At 43.6% G+C, this 21,020-nt stretch overlaps 1 protein-coding gene across 6 annotated transcripts in view; it reads right to left on the bottom strand.

The window, feature by feature from the left end:
- Positions 1-1,320: 1,320 nt before the first annotated feature.
- MAGED1 (MAGE family member D1) overlaps positions 1,321-21,020 on the bottom strand; it is a 62,817-nt gene continuing 43,117 nt past the window's right edge. For 2 of the 6 annotated variants that reach the window (XM_041741055.1, XM_041741056.1), the window contains exons 2-14: positions 18,629-18,671; positions 7,632-7,705; positions 6,180-6,896; positions 4,910-5,578; positions 4,722-4,785; positions 4,406-4,485; positions 4,142-4,233; positions 3,834-3,913; positions 3,700-3,742; positions 3,374-3,436; positions 2,369-2,483; positions 1,736-2,121; positions 1,321-1,530 (exon numbers count right to left, since the gene is read on the bottom strand). In XM_041741055.1, the coding sequence (XP_041596989.1) occupies positions 1,744-2,121; positions 2,369-2,483; positions 3,374-3,436; positions 3,700-3,742; positions 3,834-3,913; positions 4,142-4,233; positions 4,406-4,485; positions 4,722-4,785; positions 4,910-5,578; positions 6,180-6,896; positions 7,632-7,676 (2,346 nt within the window). In that variant the 5' untranslated portion in view covers positions 7,677-7,705; positions 18,629-18,671 and the 3' untranslated portion in view covers positions 1,321-1,530; positions 1,736-1,743. The other 4 variants (XM_041741053.1, XM_041741058.1, XM_041741054.1 and 1 more) reach the window with 4 other exon arrangements.

Below are 21,020 nucleotides of genomic sequence, written 5' to 3'. Positions count from 1 at the left end.
GTAGAATAATCAGCACCCAGAAATGCAGGAACTGTGGCAGGCCTGAGGTGCCATAGAGACGCAGGGCTACAGCAACCCCTACCCCAAAGTCCTCAGGTTGAGATTCCCCAGAAGCTTGCCTGAGAAAAGGGTCAGGATCCAGGCCTGGCTGAAGGAAAGGAGCCTGGCAGTGAGGACAAAAGGCAGGTGAGGGGCTGGGGCTTCACAGTGCTGGCTCCTTCCTTTTAATGCTGGGCTCTATCCCCCTAGAATGTGGACACCACTCCAGAACCTGAGGAAACCCTGGACACTGTCCCTTCCCACTCTTGAGACCTTCCCAGGAGGCTAAATTACCTTTGCTCTTGCTTTTTTCTACTCTGGGAGCTCCTGTTTCTGCCCTTGCCCACATGTTTAAGTATCACCAAGCCTCTGAGGAATTTATGGCCTAGGCCTAATTTCATCCTCAGAGTTCCAGTGAAGACTTCAGTAGCTCAAGCCAGGTCCTTGTTCACAGTTAACACTGAAAGGCAGTCTAGCTTTACATAAAACCTTGCCCCTGTCTTACTTTCTCAATTCTTATTCTCTAAGCGATAAAGATTCCTTTCTCCCTGCAGGAGGAGAGAAGAGGCCAATGTGAGGTTTCCTTCACTATCCATAAGAACTTGTCTCTGTGATGAGGCCCTGGTCCTGTTGTGGGGGGCAGGACAGGGGGATTGTGAGGGCTTTCTAGAGGGACAAGTTCCTGGGCAGCATTTCCAGAGATGAAAGGGGCCCTATGAGCCCATCTCTTTATGGGAAATGTGACTAGGAGTATGAGATCTTCCTTTTCACACAGGAGACTCCAGCACCTGGATCACAGTGTTCTCTGTTCCTCCTCTTGCCCCCATCCTGGAGTTGTTTCACTTTCCACATACAACCAACACCCTAGAATCTCAGGAGATGCATCACCAGAAACAGTTATCTTCACTCCCCTTCAACCACCCACTCCCTGGACTTTGTCATTAACTGGGGTTCCAACTCCTCTGCCTTCTTAAATTCAACTGTCTGACCACCTACACCCTGTCTCTCATCTCTTTAAGCATCATCACTCCAGGACTCCTAGCAGCCTATCACATGAGTTCCTGAGGTAATATTTCTAAAGTAGACTATACTGGTTCTTGGACCTCATTAACACTTGTGTTCATTACTTCCTCCTTTGTTTTCCAATCCATTAACGGAATCTACCCATATTTTTACCAATTGAAAGCTAATCTGCCCCTCAGGCTAGAAGTGAGGCCCTCTCTTTCCCATATAAACAAGTCTATCTCTCCCCAATGTGTTAAAAACAGAGAGCACACGTAATTCACTTTGCAGTTTCAACGTTTATTTCTGATACCAAAACTTGACAGCACACAAGGGGAAAAAAAGCAACAGACAAGGAACAGCAAATAAATTTATCTTGCATGCCACTTTCAGTCAACAGGATGTGGCTCTCTAGATAGCTGTGTTTAGAAGGAATCTGAGGCTTCAGCCTCACTCAGGGGAAAGACTATTGCAACTGATTAGCAATATCTGTGAACATAAGAAAGAAAAAAACCCGAATAATCAGTGACATATATCAAATAGTAAGAAATATACCAAGTATATGCTTCCCTATACTTCCCTCACCTCCCCACCATGGGTTTTCTAGGACTCCCAGGTTGTGACATAAACACATTCCAATGGACCCTGTATCTCCCGATAACCCTAACTGCCCAAACCAAAGTGATATACCTACCCAACATCTCACTCAACCCAGAAGAAACCAATGGCACCAAAGTTGGCAGCAAAGTTGGCACTGGCTGTACCACCAGGGCCAATAATGGGGCCAGCGAAGGTCTGAGGAAATCGGGAGCGGGCATTCTGGTGGTATCTGGCCCAGAAGGTAAATGGGATTCTAGACCAGGGATCGCCAAAATCTCCTTCCTCATCCCAGGTCAGCAGCTCAAATTCAATGTCATCCCAGCTCCAGGGCCCAGATACGGCCTCATCTCCAATCCCCATGCGGGTTCTCGCCTCAGCCCGGGCCTCAGCCTCAGCTGCAGCAGCATCCAGAGCATCCAAGGCCTCATCTGCAGCCTCCATGAACTGTGCAGTCCAGTCACGAGGATCTCTTTTCTGAACCTGAGATGAAGAACAGAAAATAGAAAATAAAACAAAACCTGTAATAATGGGAGTTAATATTTATGAAGCACTTGCTATATATTTAGTGCCCTACTTTGTGCTACTGTTTACGTAACAGCAACAATCAATACCACCAGTAATGCAGCACCACGTGCAATATCTAAGGTCTTATCCCTGCTCTGGACCCTTTCCAGCCAGCCACACCTCATCTTTTGACCTATCAAGTCTGGAGCAGTTCCTCTATTACCTCTGCAATGAATCTCAGCACTTTCATCTTGCTAGTTTCATGGTAGGAACGGAGGCCCCAGAGGAACTCATACTCAGGAGGGTTGCTGTTGGGCACTCGTCTGTAATCCAGGTACCTTAGAGCAGAAAGGTCTTTGTTTCTACCCAGGTAAGAACAGTAGTCCAACAATGCATAATACTCTATTTTGATACCCCCAATTTCAGGTAGCAATTCCACCCAGACTCATTCTTAAACCTAGCTTAATTATATTCTTTTTTAAATTTGTTTTTTTAGGCTCCATACTTGAGGCTTGAACTCACAACCCTGAGATCAAGACCTGAGCTGAGATCGAATCAGACACTTAACCAACTGAGTCACCCATAAACCTAGCTTAATTATATTCTAATAGGCCTTCAAATTCCTGTACCAGTGCTTCTACATTAAATTTTTTTTAATTTTTATTTATTTATGATAGTCACAGAGAGAGAGAGAGAGAGGCAGAGACACAGGCAGAGGGAGAAGCAGGCTCCATGCACCGGTAGCCCGACGTGGGATTCGATCCCGGGTCTCCAGGATCGCGCCCTGGGCCAAAGGCAGGCGCCAAACTGCTGCGCCACCCAGGGATCCCAGTGCTTCTACATTAAGCAGTTACCTAGAACTGCAGGGTGGCTTATACAGGGTCATAGAAAGGGCAACACTTAATCTCTCCCCTTGTGTCACAGCTCTAGCTCCATGTTCTTGTAATCTTGTTATTGAGCCACAGTTGGCCCATTGCAATGTAAACCTCAGCCTTGGAAATGTCTACTGTGGGTATAGTGGACAGACTTCACCTGCAAGATAACTGTAATACTGCAGAAAAATCCAACCACAAGCAGGGATACTCAATAAACACTTCCAAGTATGTATGTGTTTTTCTATGGGGATATACAGGTATAGTGTAAGAAATGAGCATAGTAAGGACTGTCTGGGGCTGACTAGCACACAGAACTCATGAAGACCAGAAAAAAACCCTTAGACATCACTTACTTTTGTTTTACAAACTCATAAGTGAGAAGTTTCCTCAGATCTCCAAGAAGAGGATGTCTCACACTGATAGTATAAAAAAAAGAAACCCATAATCAAAGACTATGACATTGCCCAAAGAAAAGAAAAGAGCTTTCTAGCGGAGATCAGAGATGAGAGGAGAGGCATAGAGTTCAGAACTATTTGCCCATCCACCCAGGTCACATCCTTGGGCTCTGGTACCTCCCCAGACCAATTCCCTATACCACCAGGCTGATGCAATCCTGGGACCATCCTCTGTTGCCAAAGGATGATATGAACAGGCAAGAGATGAGAGAGCCCAATCATACCCAGGACGCAGTCCCATCTTGCGTAGTGCCTCCCAGAGGACAGCTGTAGTGGGAGGCAAGGGGAGACAAAGGATGGAAGATGAGCATGGAAATCAGGTGGTAGCCAACCCCTAGCTGCAGGTCCAGCCACTCACCTTCACTGGCACGGTTGCCATTCATGAAGATAACGCCCAATATCACTAAGAGGAGACCCAGCTTGGGTGTGTCTTTGGTCCTAAAAGTGTACAAAAAAAGATATTTTCAGCAGCCATTTGTATGAAACAGTTCAAGCAGCTTATTCATCTAGCTTCCCCAGTATTCCTCAGCAAAGGACTATTTCTGCCACAGTCCCAACCATGACCTGGTATACGACCCTGAATCTTGGACCCCGAACTACTTGATGCTCCCAGGGAAAAAAAGCACCACTGAGAAAGGCAATGTTCCACCTCTTTTCCCATCTTACGTTCCCAATATGCCAGCCAGGGACTCGGGGGTGCTGATGAGAATATACAGGTGTTCTTCTTTGTCGATCTCCTTCAGTTGAATCCCAAATTTCTACATGGACAAGAAAATGGACTGTGAAATTACAAAATCCAGCATCAATTACCCATGCTCAGTTGCTTACCACCCTGTGAGTCTTCAGCTCTAAATTACCAGTAGGAATCCCACACATCTTTGATATCAAAATCTTCCCTCATTCCTGTGTTCCTCGGGGCTGCCTTCTCACCTTCTCCAGGACAAAGCATGCACGTTCAATGATTTCTGGATAAACATCAGTGTATTCACGGATGATATCCCTCAGCATTTCTGTAGGAGAGAGAAGAGAGCACCTGAGCTGAGCAGAGGCCACAGAGCTACATCCTCTTTGCCAGGCCTGCTAGAGGGAACACAGTCAGGACCCTCAAGGATGAAAAATGAAGAATCAGCCATGGAAAGGGGAGTAAAGCCATGGAAGGGGAGGGGACATATAAGCAAAGGGATGTCCATAGAGCATGGGGTGAGGGGAAAGACAGTGTGCTTGGGGGAGGGCACTGGATGCCTACCTGAGCGCTTGATGGGCACCTTGGTATAATCTTTAAGCATCAAGTACTTGACCAACTTATTTGCCTGGAAGGGGAAAAGGAAATCATTAAATTTATTGATACTTCAAGAAAACTTGATTGGATTATAGATAGAAGGACAATAAAGACAAAAGGAAGAGAGGAAAAAGCGACTGGGAATAAGTTCTTACTCTTTCCTGAAGAAGGGCCACATCTCGGGGCTGTGAGGCACCCAGGTTCTGTGAGGCACGTGAATTGGGAGAGGGGCGCAGGTTTGGTGAGGGCCGCAGGTTCTGCCAGTCAGGTGGAACTGGCCAATCAGTGGGGATCCAGTCAGGTGGGAGTGGCCAGTCAGTGGGAAGTGGCCAATCAGGTGGTAGAGGCCAGTCAGGTGGTAGTGGCCAGTCAGGAGGGCCCTGCCAATCTGGAGGACCCTGCCAGCCTGGTGGGTTCTGCCATCCAGGTGGAGTCTGCCATCCAGGTGGATTCTGCCAGGCCAGTGGGTTTGGCCAGACAACCGGACCGGGCCAGACAATGGGGTTTGGCCAGATCACTGGATTCTGCCAGATCACTGGGTTCGGCCAGATCACTGGGTTCTGCCAAGCAACCGGGTTTTGCCAGGCTGGTGGGGTCTGCCTAGCTGGGGGACTCTGACGTGCTGGTGGGGTCTGCCTGGCTGGCTGGTTTTGCCAGCCTGATGGGTTCTGCCAGGCCAATGGGGTCTGCCAGAGCACATTGGGGGGTGCGCCAGGTGGGTTCTGAGTGGTAACTGGAACAGGTGCAGACCTCCACGTCCCTGTAGCCAGTGGGGCCCGCCTCTGATCCCCATTGCTGTTCTCGTCCACATTCAAGTTATTAATCTGCATCATCAGAGAGAAGGAAAGTCCAGGGTCACCAGTTGTTTCTGTGTCCTCACCCTATCTATTCCAGGAAGGCCCTCTAAAACCCTCACCTGTAGTGACAGCCTGACCCACTAGTCAATGGTCACCCTGAGTCCTGGGCTTGTCTTTCACTGTCTTCCAGGCAGGAGTTTCATCTCTGAGTCAGGCCAGGAGCAACCCAAGGGTGGGGCCTGAGGCTTCTCCTCTTCCTATGTCCAACACTGGCTCTGCTTGTACCACCCTGGACAAATCACTCAAGTCACTCACCTCTCTGGGACTGAGTTTCCTTCTCTGTAAAACTGGGACTATTATCCCTAGCTAGTAATACCTTGAAGACATGGTGGCTATTATGAAAATGTAAACTGAATTACATAGTGTACATATTACCTGTCCATGTCTCATCTCCCTATTAATCTGTGGATATTCAGAGGGCAGAAATTATGACATTCACCTTATTATCCCCTACAACCTAACTCAACACAGGCCATTACATATGTATGCTTTGTTTTGTTGAGAACAAATGAAACTCAGAGAAGAAAGGAGAGAGCCCAAAGCAAAGTGAAGCTAGCAGGGATCTCACCTTGCGGGTCCTCTTGCCCCGAATTATAGTCCTGGACTCCAGATTCTGAGCCTGGGAACCATCTGCTGATGTCTGTGCAGCTGCACCATCAGATTCAGGGATACCTGGGTTGGTCTCTACCTCAGTCTGGGAAGTGGCCATCTTGGCTTGGTTAATATTCTGGGTCTGGGTATCAACTGTTGGGGCCTTAGTGGTGTCATTCCAAGCCTTAAAGGCTGTCTTAGGTTGAGCATTAGCCATCTCAGTGGCACTGAGAGACTGAGAGAAATTGTAGGTGGCATTTGGGCCCACCTTAGTAGTGGCATTCTGGGCCTTAAAGGCCATCTCGGACTTGTTAGCAGTTAATTCACTGGTGGTTGCTGCCTGGGAAAAATCATAGGCAGCATTTGGGCCCTTTAGAGTGGCATTCTGGGACTTAAAGGCTGCCTTGGGTGGTGCATTGGGCATCTCCTTGGCATTAAGAGCCTGAGAGAAATCATAGGCACCATTTGGGCCTTTAGTGGTGGCATTCTGAGCCTTAAAGGCTGTTTTGGGCCTAGTGGCAGCTGCCAAAACCTGAATATCAGCCATCTCACTGGATGTTGGGGGCTGTGAACTCTGGGCACTAGCATTCAGCCCAGCTGCTGTGGCCTGGTTGGTAGGTGGAGCCTCTGAGATCTGGATGGCCTCCATCAGGGTCTGCATAAGCAAGGTGCTGTCTTCTACGGAGGCCTCAGCCTGCAAATACAGGGGGGGGGGGAATGAAATTTCTGGGCCTCCGAAGTAGAAGCAGGAGGGTAGGGGGAGCAGTGCTGGGAAGGTACAGGCAGGCGGATGGTGCAAAAAGGCTGAGGCACAGATCTAGACCACCAGCAAGGGGCGATGGGAGGCAGAGTGGTAACAAAATGTGTGGTAGGGCTGGAGTGGGGCAGGGACTAAGTGAGGGGTGGGGCGGAATGAACAGTGGGGAAGAAGTAGAATGAAGGGAGCGGTGGGGGTTGATGGAGGAGGTTAGAGCAGAGCAATGCGGTGTGCGGCAAAAGCTAAGGACGGACGCGAGGGAAGCCAGAGCAAGGGTGCCGCCTCGAGGAGTTGAGGAGAATAAGGCGGGGGGGGGGGGGGGGGGTCTCAGCGCTGGGGAATGCAGAAGAGAGGGTGGCGGCGGGAGGTTGGGGGAGGGGGTGGCAGTCTGCTCTCTCTACAAGCGTCAGGACTGAGGAAAAAAAAGGTTCCTTACCCAACCCGCATTCTCTGGATAGACTGCCCTGACTATTAACAGGGTCTCCCCTTTCTCTAAGCAGGGATTGATGGCTGAAAGGGGACGCCCCTCCCCCCCATAAACCATGGGAATTTGAAAAGCGATGGAGTCTAGGCACGAAGAGGGCAAAATCAGATCGAGGCTTTTGGGCGGCCAAAGGGGCCCCAGGAAACTATCGGCTAGGTAAATAGTGGGGTGGGGAGTGGATATCTCACCTGGAAGCCGAGGAGGCCCGCACCACAGTCCATTTTCTGAGCCATGGCTCCAGTCCCTCTGGCAAGAGCAGAGCCTGGGTGGGGGTAGGAGGAGCTGGGCGTTATACTCCAAAGGGCAAATGCGAAGGACTGAATGGGGGGGGGGGGGCTGGGATTTGACTGTGGGGGCGAACGAGGCGCTGAATGTGAGGGGAACCGGTTGGATCAGAGTGGGAAAAGTGAATGGATGTCAGGATGGAGGCTCTGAATCCTGAGAAGCTTCTGACCCGGGAGAAGCTTCAAATCGGGATTCGGAAAGCCAACAACAGTTCTGAATCTAGGGGGAATGGGTTGGGACGCGCATATGGTAAATTGAATGGAGGTTTCCAATCAGGAGGAATCGTATGACAGTACAGATTAAGCTCAAGAAATCTGTGGAGATTTTTAACGATGGGAGGGGTTCGGAGAATGAACAGGGGTTCTGAGTAAGGGAGGATCGGGTGAAGGGTGTGAATGGGGGTTCGGGGAGTGGAAGGGGAATCAGAATCCGGGGTAAAGGGATCGAAATGAAAAATGGGTGGCCCGCACCAGGGGGCAGATGCCCTGTCTGGGGGCTAATTCTCACCTTGCCTCAGGCCCCAACCCCAACCCCCTCGTTGCCTCCCTTCTTCACGACTCAGAGGATCGGGATTGCAGTGTTCGGCTCTCCGCAGCCGCACCCTCTCCTTGTCCAGGAGAAAATGCCAGCGCGGCAGCTAGGACGACCCCGCCTCTCCGCCTAATATACCACCCACCGCCTCAGATACTTGTGCGCATGCGCAAGAACTGACCGACCAAATAAAAGTCCCACCCGCTTTCCCAACAAAAGCTTCGTCCTTAACGCCATGGTGCGCATGTGCAGTGAGAGGCAATCCCGCCCCCTTGCCAACACACCACCCCACCACCAACCAGGTCGACAGTACACCACGGCCCCACCCCCCTCCACAACATCCCCTCCCCCAAACATGCGCTGTGCCTTTAGGTCCCTTGCCCACACACTGGCCCCCTACCTTTTCCGCAATGCGTCTCAGTTCTATCCCTCCCCTCTAGCGGCTCCTCCTGTTCTGTCCGTTCGTTTGGCAAGAATCTCCACCCCCCGCTTAGCAACACTTAGGTCATTAATAAGGAGGTGTCCGTGTGGGGTCTCTAACTGCAACAAGTGCTAGGCTCCCACTAAGCTCACCGACTTTGGGACCCAGGAAAAGGAATGGCCAGAGAGAATACGTTGTAAGAGATAGAAAAAGTGTGCACCTGCCACATGAATCTGCATGATCTCTCTCAACAGATCCCAGGGTCATAAACATTAGCTTCTTTCGTGCCCTTTGTGCAGCTACAGCCATGCGCATATTTTTTGCGCAGGTAAGGAAGGGAGGGAAGGAACAGCTTGACCACCACAGCGCAATCTGTGCTGGGACTTGTCTCTCACAGCAGCCCTGGGAGGTGGATGTCAGCATCCCCATTTTACAGGTCAGGAAGCCAAAGCACAGACACACTGCATGAACCAGACAAGGCTACAGAGCCAGTAAAGAGCAAATGCAAAATGTGGGCCTTGGAGTCTTCTTGACTCCAAAACCTATGTTCCACTAGTGCTGGCCTGGGAACTGAGGCACCCTCTCCTCTCCAGTTTGAGTGACAGTTCCCACACATACACCTCCCCTGCACTGTCAACACCTATCCCAAACAAGCAAGGTTTGTGTTCTCCAAGACCTAAGCTCATGCTCTGCATTTAGGTGTACCCAGATAGAGATTCCTAGTCCCCACCCCCTCTATATGGATACATCCAAGTGTGGGAATTGTTCCTTGGGGCCCATTCCCTGCTCAAATTGTCAGGTCTCTCCCTGTGAGTGGCATGAACACCGCTGCCCCTGAGGCCTTCTTGGTGCCTGCTTGAGCAGCCAGGACAATCAGGCAGGTGTGTGCCTGAACCATGGCAAACCGTGATTCAGTGTAAATGTTTACCCTGGTTCCTTCCAGGCCTTGCGCCTCAATTCCTGGGACGAATTGCTGGGCCGTTCTATCCCTCGCTGTGTGAACTGACTCAGGTCATTCCACTTCTCTGAGCCAGCTTCTCAATACAAAATGGGAAGCACAAATAGCACTGACCGAAGGACACACATGCTGCTGTACTTCCAGGTGACTGGAGACTCAGAAAATCATATACAGATGTGAAATGACTCAAATTGAACGGATACTTTCCAAAAATACAAGGCAGACCTTGGTACATTTCACATTTGTTCTGGCAACAGCTCTTGTCGGGAGTCTGCATATGAAAGAAAGCTAATACTAGGAAGGATGGCAGCATTTGGTCCCCAAGGGCCAACATCAATTCTGCCTGGCTGGATGACTTTCCTCATCTGTTGCATAGCAACCTCCCCTGTCAGCTGCCTGTTTTTCCTAAGCACTTCCTCTGTAAAATGTCTGCAGTGGGACGTGATCAGACTCAGGAAAGGAGGTCTGAAAACACCATTTTATATGCTATCTGCTTCTGTATCTGTATCTCCAGTCTTGACTTGGCCTATGAATTCTAGATCCATAATTCAACTGCCTGTTTCACTTCTGCAACTGGATATTCCTAATATGGTCAAATCTAACAGGTCTCAAACTGATTCCTTTGTATATATCCTCTTCCTTACCCAACGCTGTGTTTCTCCTTTAGCTATGTCACTCTCTCCCCCTTAGAATAAAACCTTTTAGGGAGATGGATTTTGGATTTCTTCATTACTGTATAAATACCCTGTACCTACAATGATACCTGGTGTATTTTATACGCTTATAAATGTTTGTTAATAAATGGATAAATCACACCATCCACCCTATTGCTCAAGCAAGAAAACTGACAGGTATTTTTTCTTTTTTCCTTCCTGTGATGAATTCACTTACTTTTCCTTATACAAACAATGCATATTTGTCATTAAAATTAAACATTGGGGCACCTGGGTGGCTCAGTCGGTTGAGTGTCTGACTCTTGATTTCAGCTCAGATCATGATCTCAGGGTTTTGAGATCGAGACCCCAGTCGGGCTCCGCACTCAGTATGGAGTCTGCTTGAGATTCTCTTCCTCTCCCTCTGTCCCTCCCTCGCTCACATACACTCTCTAAATAAATAAATCTTGAAAAAAATAAAAATAAAAATTTAAGCATTAAATATTTTAGAAATTAAGTAAACATCACTCCAAATGGCACTAACCTGAGATATTTGTTAAGATTTGATGCTACCGGGATCCCTGGGTGGCGCAGCGGTTTGGCGCCTGCCTTTAGCCCAGGGCGTGATCCTGGAGACCCGGGATCGAATCCCACGTCGGGGTCCCAGTGCATGGAGCCTGCTTCTCCCTCTGCCTGTGTCTCTGCCTCTCTCTCTCTCTCTCTCTGTGACTATCATAAATAAATAAAAATTATAAAAAAAAAAGATTTGATGCTACCTTTTCATGTAATACTTGGTGCATATATATGCTTACATAAATGGGACTATGTATGCCATACATATTTTAAACTGCATTCTTTTGCTTACTTGCCTCCCACTCCTTTCTCCCACTTCTACCCTCCTCTGCCAAACATGCATTTTAACAACCATTTTTATATCTTTGCATGTTCAAAAAGTCATGTTATTTTTAACCATTTTACAAAAATTAAGATCATATACACTTTAATGCATATTTATTTAACACTAATCTATTAATTCTTTTACATTGCTGCATAATATTCGATGATAGGGATGTCCCATGATGTAGTCAATTATTTCACCACTCGTGGCCATTCTAGTTTCAAGGTTTTGGGGAGCACGTACATACAAACAACACTGAAATAAAATATTCGTACATATATCCTTGTATTTTATGCTTAATGTTTTTCATTCCTGTGACACCAGATTCCCAGGACTAAGACTGACATACTCTACAGTGCTTGGCAATATAAAAACTTTTTCCAACATTTTGCCAATGTGATGTCGGCTATGATTGGCTATCTCCTGTGGTTTTAATTTACATTTTTTAAAGATTCTATTTATTTATTCATGAGAGACACACACAGAGAGAGAGGCAGAGACAGGCAGAGGGAGAAGCAGGCTCTATGCAGGTAGCCTGACATGGGACTTGATCCTGGGTCTCCAGGATCAGGCCCTGGGCTGAAGGCGGAGCTAAACCGCTTAGCCAGCCACCCCGGCTGCCCTAATTTACATTTCTGATGTAAGTAGTGAAACACACATTCATATGTTAATAACGGAACTTCTAGATTTCTTTTGTAAAGTAATTGTGCAAGTCTTTTATCTATTTATCCCGTTGTTTGTTTTTGTCTTATTTTTAGGACTGCTTTACTTTATATAGTCTTACAGATGCTTATTGAAAACTAGATCCACCCTACATTTCAATTATTTTTTTCACATTTTAGTAAGGGAATATACTCTATATTACGTAACAGTTCAACTGCAAAAGCCTTGAGGGCCAGATATTCACTTTTTTACATTCCCTTAGCAGCCAAGAGAATGTGATCTAGGATTTACCAATGTGGCAAGGTCCTGAAATCTACTCTGGGGTTCAATGATTCATTTGATTCACTAGAAGGACTCACAGAACTCCGAAAAATAGTTATATTCACAGCTATTGTTTATTACAGTGAAAGCATACTGATTTTAAATCAACAAAACTAAAAGGTACATAGGTAAGACTCCAGGAGAAACCAGGCATATGCTTCTGGTTGTCTTCTCTCAGTGGAGTTGTATGGTCGTGCTTCAATCGCCCAGCAAGATGTGGCAACCAGGGAAGTTTGCCTAAGCTGGAATTTTACTGAGGATCAATCAGGTAGGCATGGGACACCAGAGTGGCTGACCTTAGCTACTCATCCTCCAGGCTTTACAGAGGTACCACAAGACCACAGGCCCACTATAAATCACACTGTTAACAATCTAGTATGGCCCAAAGTTCCAAGCAAACCAAAAGGCACTCTAATCAAGCAGGATTTTCCAAGGGCTTGGAGATTTTCCCCTGGGAATTTGTCAAGAGCCAGACCTATCTTTAGAATGTGTAGATATTTTCTGGAAATCACAGGGTTTATAGAGCCCACACACCTGTGGAGTCAATGCTTTTACTGCATAAATAATCACAACTCCAACCTAACACTTAGTCTGAATGGAGTGATTCAGAGATGCGATGAAGGAATTCATGCCATATCTGTAGTGGTGGGAGCAGCAGCCAGAAGAAAATCCAGTTTCTAGGAGCAGCATTGGTAGCAGGGCCAAGGGCAGCATCTAGTATCCAGTGTTCACTGGTGGCCACCCAGCTAATAATTATGGCATGATTTTTGAAATAACAAATTATTTTATTAATTCTACTTTAGAAATGTTTTAACTTTTTATTTTTAAATAATTATAGATACATAGGAAATTGCAAAGATAGTACAGAGAAGTCATATGTACCCCTTCAACCACTTCTCCCAATGGGCACAGTTATAAAATTATAATACAATATAAAAACCAAGAAACGACATTGGTATACGTATAGTTCTATCACATGTGGAGTTTTCTGTAGTAATCACCACAGCAATCAATATCCAGAATTATTCCACCTCCACAAATTTCCCTGTACTCCCCTTTACACTCACATTCATCAACCTTCCCTCCACTATCCCTAACCCTTAGCAGCCATTAATGTGTTCTCCATTTTTATAATTTTGACACTTAAAAAGGTTATAAAACTGGAATCACACCATTTGTCACACTGAGTGACTTTTTTTTCATTCAGTATAATGCTTGTGAGATACACCCAAACTGTTATATGTATGTATCAATGGTTTGTTCCTTTTTATTGCTGAGTACTATTCCATGATATAGATGTGGCACAGTCGGTTTAACAATTCACCCACTGAATGATATCTGAGTAGTTTCTAATTTTGGGCTATTATGAATAAAGCTCCTATAAACATTTGTCTACAATTTTTTTTTCTGTGAACAGAAGTTCTCATTTCTCTGGGACAAATGCTCAACAGTGCAACTGCTGGGTATTACAATAAGTACATGTTAGTTTTATAAGAAACTGCCAAACTTTCCCAGAGTGGTTGTATCATTTTTCATTCTCATCAGCAACGTGTGAGTGATCCATTTTCTCCAAATCCTTGCCAGCATCTGTTGCATTTTTTTAGCCACTCTCATAAATGTGAACTAATAACTCATTGTGGTTCTAATTTCCATTTCCCTAATGTCTAATGATGTTGAAGATTTTTAACATGTACTTATTTATAGTCATCCATATATCCTCTTTGGTAAACTGTTTGTCTTTTGCCCATTTTCTAATTCATTTTTCTTCTTTCTCTTTTTCATTTCCCTATTTCTTGCCTTCCGATGAGCTAAACTTTTTTGTAGAATTGGGCTATTCTATTTGTACCCCTCCAAAATTCATGTTGAAATCCAAACCTCACCATAGATGATAGTATTAGGAGGTGGGCCTTTGGGAAGTGCTTAGGTTGTGAAAATAGAGTTCTCATGAAAGGGATTAGTGCTTTAGAGGCTCCAGAGATATTTTTAATCCCTTCCACCATGTGAGGACATAGTGAGAAAAGGCCAGCTATGAGAAGACCCTCACCAAACGCAACCATGCTGGTGCCTTGATCTTAGGTTTCTCAGCCTCCAGAACTGTGATGAATAAATTTGTTGTTTATACCTAGTCTGTGGTATTCTATTATAGTAACCCAAATGGATTAAGACAAAGTCTATTTTATCTATGTTTTGAGATATCTATATATATAAAAAACCACTGAGGCACCCAGGTGCCCCCGGGCCTTCATGGTTTCTAATGAGATGTCTGCTGTCATTGACTTGGTGTTCTTACAAGTAAGGTATCATTTCTCTCTTTGGTGGCTTTCAAGATTTTTAATTTGTCTTTAGCTTTCAGAAGTTTGAAAATGATGCACCTTGGGTGTAAATTTACTTGGCTGTATCCTTTCTGGAGTTCACTCAGCTTCTTAAGTCTATAGGATTATGCTTTTTTCCAAATTTGGGGAATTTTCAGCTACTTTCTAGCCCTTCTTTCTTCTTCTGTGACTATGACAAGTATGTTAAATTTTTTGTAATAGTCCAACATGGGCTTGAGGCTGTTTTTGTTTTTCACTTTATTCTTTTCTCTTGGTCTGATGGAATAATTTCTATTCCATCTTAGAGTTCACAGATTCATTCTGTCATATTATTCTACTGTTGAAGTCATCTATTGAGGTTTTTCTTAAAGTTCATTTATTAGATTTTTCAGTTCTTAAGTTTCTTTTTGATTTGTCTTTATACTTTCTATTTCTTTGGAAGATGTTCTGTTTCTTTGTTTAGACTTTCTCTTTTTCCATTTGTTCTAAGAATGCTCACAACTGCTCACTGAAACATGTTTATGAGGGACGTCTGGATGGCTCAGCAGTTGGGCATCTGCCATCAGCTCAGGGTGTGATCCTGGAGTACCGGACTGAGTCCCTCATTGGGCTCCCTGCATGGAGCCTGCTTCTCCCTCTGCCTATATCTCTGCCTCTCTCCCTCTCTCTCTGTCTCTCATGAATAAATAATTAAAATCTTTGAAAAAAGAAACATGTTTATGATGGCTATTTAAAAATCCTTATTAGATGATTCTAATATCTGTGTCATCTTGGTGTTGGTGTGTGTTGACTGTCTTTTCTCATTCTAGTCGTAATTATCATAGTTCTTGATATAACAAGTCATTTTCAAATGAATCCTAGATATTCTGCATAGTAGGAGGATCTGAATCTTATTTAAATCTTCTGTTTTAACACATGTGGGTAAGTCCACATTCCCACTCAGCCTCCACTGACACCTGAGAGAGAAGATCTACTTTTTATTGAGGGCTAAGTGAGAGTTCCAGCTTCATATTAAGGTTTTACTGATATCAGCCTCACTGGGAGGGACCTGGGTACCTAATTACACGGTAAATGTGTATCATTTTTAGTGCTGGGTGGTGATAAAAATCTCAATTCTCCACTAGCTTCTTTTAACATGACTTCATTGGTTAGGGAAAGATGCATCTCATTATCATCTTTAGGGATGGAGATCCAGGGTCCCCACATGGTTTCTGACATTGTGGAGATTGGGCTATTCCCACTCCCCATTTGCCCTTCCCTGACACTCTGTCAGGAGACTAAAGACCTCATGACAGCCTGGGCAAGAGTGGAAGTATATAGTCTCTCGTTGGCTTTTGTTGGTTAAGTGTAGGGCCAGAGTCTCCCCTCTGGCATTTAGCTAAAGTAGGGAAGTTACTGTCTAAAAATTTTTTTCTGGGGAGATCCCTGGGTGGCGCAGCGGTTTGGCGCCTGCCTTTGGCCCGGGGCGCGATCCTGGAGACCCGGGATCGAATCCCACGTCGGGCTCCCGGTGCATGGAGCCTGCTTCTCCCTCTGCCTGTGTCTCTGCCTCTCTCTCTCTCTCTGTGTGTGACTATCATAAATAAATTTAAAAAAAATAAAAAATTAAAAAAATAAAAATAATTTTTTTCTGTCTTGCTATTCTATCTTTGTCTTTTAGGTATATAAAGATATTGGGGCTTTTTATTTTTTGATCTATGTCCTTACGTGTTTCCAGTTTGCAAGCTTCTCCAGCATCTGGTTTGGGATATATGAGGCCAAAAGAAATCCCAGGGAACTCACCACCATGTCATTCTTTGGGATCCAAATTCCCTAGAGGGTATACCATCTTATCTCTAACTTTCAAGGTCTTCTCATGTTTGGTTTATATATAATCCCCAAGGATCAACAGGAAAAAGTACATCTACACCATTTGCCCTTCCTGCTGGAAGCAGAAGTCCTCAATTCTGATGCTTTTAAAAAAAAGTACAACTAACTGGCATTTCTAATGTACAATCATACTATAAGAAAAATAATTTGATCTCTTATTTTACAATATATACAGCACTTATCTTGTTGTCTTAGATGATTTGCTAAAACATCAAGAACAATTTTGGGTAATAATTTCAGTAAGTAACATACTTTTCTTTTTCCTGAAATGACTTTACCATTTCCCCCATTTAGAATGTTTGTTGCTTTTTTACAAGTAGTTTTAAAAATCATATTTAGTAGTTTCTCTTCTTTTTATTTTTTATATATTTCTTTATATATAGTAGTTTCTCTTCTTATTTTACTTATTCATAATGCTTCCTCTTAGTCACAAATCTAATCCACCACCTATTCCTGTTGATTCTACTATTTTAAGTACACCTTAACTACGGTCTATTCTATCATCCTATTGTTAGAAGGGAGCATGAAAAAAGAGGGAAATGGAGAAAGAAAATTTGAAGAATGAGGCAGAAGAGGAATAGATGGAAGAAGGAAAGAAAAAAGAAGAAAACAAGGATCAGAGAAAGGATGAATGAAAATACTTGCAAATAAATGGAATAATTAAGATAAGGAAAAATAAGAGTGGAGAAAGAATAGATATTAAGTTGAAACAGAAAAAGCAGTAAGAAAGAGAATAAGGAACCAGAATGCAGAAGGAAGAATAGATGTAGAAGAGTATGAAGGGAGACAGAAGGAGAAAGAGAGATTAATAAGTAGATGGAAAATAAAGGAAAATAAAAAAGGAGAAGGAAGAAAATGGGGAAGAAGGGAGCAAAGAAAGTAATACAGGAGAAAAGAGTGTGTTTGAAGAGAGACAGGGACAAGAAGAAATGATGTGGAGTCACACCTCACAAATGGCAGATTTCATTCTGCAGAGAGAATGTCAACTATAAGAAGTTCCTCTTTTTTCTCCTTAAATACCCTTTATACCCTTTATATTTGGTACCCACCAAAGTGCCCAGGGTCATTTCTCACATTATGTCACTCTTAAGGTAAGACCACTGTGGTTTTCAACTAGTAAGAGCCATGTGCCCCACATTTTGAATAGATAAATTTGTTTGCAATACTCATTTACCACATACTTTCTGCTGCTGGTTGTTCATCAGGTATGGATGTTATCTGACATTTCAGGTATGCAGGAAATAATAAGTTTTCTTTTTCTCTGCAACTCAATTTATAAATTCTGTGTCAATTTCCCAATCTTTTGAGGGGTTGAAACTCAATCTCCAACAGTATGGAGTTCTCCTCATCCCTTTCTTTGGGGTTGTATCTAATTTATGAGACCTTAGTGTTAAACCATCAGAATGGGTTCTGTTGAGTCTCCTATATCCATTCTGACATTCATGTGATAGCTGGTTTACCAGTGTCTATTCAAGCAGGTAGCTGTTGAGTTGAGCCTCATTCTTTACTACAAAACCCTCTTGGGGTCTCTCTGAGGGTGTCATATACCACTCTTATACATGAGAAATATTCTGCTTCTCCTATCATATCTATTGCATGATAGGGCCTGTTCAACTCTGTGCGGCTGACTTTGCCTAACATATCCTTATATTCCCATGACATCCTGAGCTGAGAGAAACTATGTGAGGAAACCCAAAGCTCAAAATCCCTACGGACACCATACAACCATTTCTATTTTGTAGTCTTCATCAACAAGGAGCTGGTCTTACCCAGGAAGTGAAGCTAGAAGCCACATTGCTAGAGGAGCTCACAAATCTACCTTGGGGTTTCTTCCTATCCCTGAAATACAGGGCCTAGGTTTTTTCAGTTTTCAGGAACCCACAATAGCTACTGACTCTTTGCTTCCTGTCTGCTTTTCTTCTTAACACAATCAATGTGAAGCTGGAGGCACAGCCTTGAAAAGAAGTGCTAAAAACAACAAAAGGCTAAACAAATAAAAATCAATGACTTTTCTTGCACCCGACAGAGAAATGAAGTTTTAAAATAAACCACCATCCTGAAGTCTTGAGGAACAGGCAAATCCAGAATCACAAATGAGATATACTTACCTGAAACAGAAGCCACTAGAGCTATAAACTTGTAGGAACACTTAACTGATAATTTTGACAAGATGCTGGAGGCTGAGTGTGGACTAGAGTGAAAGTGAGAAACTCCTGGGAGTGGTAGTCTTGGGGGGAGGCACACTTTCATGGGCTTTACTTCCAGGAATCTCACCAGGTTCTCACAGTGCAGATCCAAAAAAGACACCCTTGTAGTCCTGGCAGGAAGAGGGGAAGAATCTTTGTGAATATCTTTATGAAATATGCCCAGAGCCTTCTCCATAACAAAGGCCTACTTTCTAGGAGAAAAGATTACCAGGGCCTTGTTCCAGAGGAGGAAGGACATCCTTCTCATTCCAAACCCCTCTAGTTTTCCTATCTCATCTAAGACAGGGTCACAGAGAGGGTGACTACACAAGAAGAAATATCTGTAAAGGTCACAGGCCCACTAAAACTCTGAGATTTAATTGGAATCTTACAAAACACTCCCTTTTCTCCCATACCATACCACCACACCAACAGGGGCTCCAATATATTAACAGTGGGTTACAGCTGAATGAACTTCAAAACAAAGACTCTCTAAGGAAGAAGACTTAAGGAAGCCTAAAGTCAAGAGAGGAAACAAAATCAAGGATGCTGAAAGAATATGGAGCCTTTGGCACCTAATGCTAATAGAAACTTTAAACAAAGCCCAGTCCTAACAATATTAACATAAATCTTCACACTAGAGACCAATCTATCTATTACCTAGTATATCATGTCCAGCTTTCAACAAAAAATTAGAAGGCACACCAAAAAGCAAGAAGAAAAAGTCTGAAGAGACAAAGGAAACATAAAACTCAAATATGACAGAGTGTTGGACTTATCAGATGGGGAATTCAACACACTGTAATTATATATATCACTTTATCAGTGTATTATATATATCACTGTAATTAATATGTTAAAGGACCTAATGAGAAAAGCAAACAACATGCAAGAATAGATATGGGTAAAATAAGCAGAGTGATGGAAATTCTAAGAATCAAAAGGAAATGCTAGAAAAAAATCCTAACAAATGAAGAATGCCTTTGGTGACTCATTAGTAGACTAGACATAGCTGAGGAAAGCTGGAATGTAGATTAAGAGAGACTTCCCAAACTGAAAGGTAAACAGGAAAGATAATTTTTAAAAAAGGAACATTTAATAACTGTGGGACAATTTCAAAATATGCAACATATGCATAACTGGAACACAGAGGGAGAAGAATGAAGTGGAAGAAATATTGCAAATAATAATGGCTAAGAATTTTCCAGAATTAACAAAGACAACAAAGTACAGATCCAGGAAGCTCAAAGAACATCAAACAGGTAAATATTAAAAGATTTACACTGAGGCACATTAATACTCAAACTGCAGAAGACCAAAGACAAAGAAAAAATCTTGAAGGGCACCTGGGCGGCTCAGTGCTTCAGCGTCTGCCTTTGGCTCAGGTCATGATCCTGGGGTCCTAGGATCGAGTCCCACATCAGGCTCCTCACAGGGAGTCTGCTTCTCCCTCTGCCTATGTCTCTGCCTCTCTCTGTGTGTCTCTCATGAATAAATAAAATATTTTTTTTAAAAAAAGAGAAAATCTTGAAAGAAGCTAGATGAAAAAAGTTTCTTATTTATAATGGAACATGGGTAAGAATTAAAGGCTTCTCATCAGAAACCATGCAAGAAGAGAGTGGAGTGAAATATTTAAAACATTAAAGAAAAAAACCCACTGACCTACATTTCTATATCTAGCAAAGTATCCTTTAAAAGTGGAAGAGAAATACTGTCTCAAACAAAAACAAGGAATTCATCACCATTAGATCTATCCTACAAGAAATGTTAAAAGATTTTCTTGGAGTAGAAGGAAAACAATATATAGCAGAAACTTGTAATTATATAAAAACAGGAGCTTTGGAGAGGGGACAAATGAAGCTTTCCTTCAAAGAGGAAATCAAAACTGCAATTATAGGGGAGCCTGGGTGGCTCAGCAGTTGAGCATCTGCCTTCAACTCAGGGCGTGATCCCAGAGTCCCGGGATCGAGTCCTGCATTGGGCTCCTCGCAGGGAGCCTGCCTCTCCCTCTGCCTATGTCTCTGTCCCTCTCTCTGTGTCTCTCATGAATAAATAAAATCTTTTTTAGAAAACTGCAATTATAGTTAATTTGGGGTGCTTTAATCAAAGGAAATTTATGCAATACATTTCTCCATTATTGCATGCAACACATAAGAGAAACACTTCAAACATAAACATATATCAAAGATAAAAATAAAAGAATGGAATAAGTTATGGCATACAATAAACAAATGATGTATTAATATCAGACATAGTACTTTAAGGCAAAACATTTTAGATGAAAAAGTTCACTGCATAATATAAATAATACACAAATCATAATTTAACAGATATGCATGAAGAAATACTAAAACCAAAATCATAGAGGAGTTAATGATAGAATAATCATGCAAAATAATGGGTCCTTCTTGAAATTTCTACATAGGTACTATACATTGAGACCCAAACATAAAACATTATGGTGCTTTCTACTGTGTATC

The sequence above is a fragment of the Vulpes lagopus genome, chromosome X, assembly GCF_018345385.1.
Source record: "Vulpes lagopus strain Blue_001 chromosome X, ASM1834538v1, whole genome shotgun sequence".
Lineage (NCBI taxonomy): Eukaryota > Metazoa > Chordata > Mammalia > Carnivora > Canidae > Vulpes > Vulpes lagopus.
The sequence above is the reverse complement of the archived record's forward strand: the minus strand, read 5'-3'. Positions and strand labels throughout refer to the sequence as shown.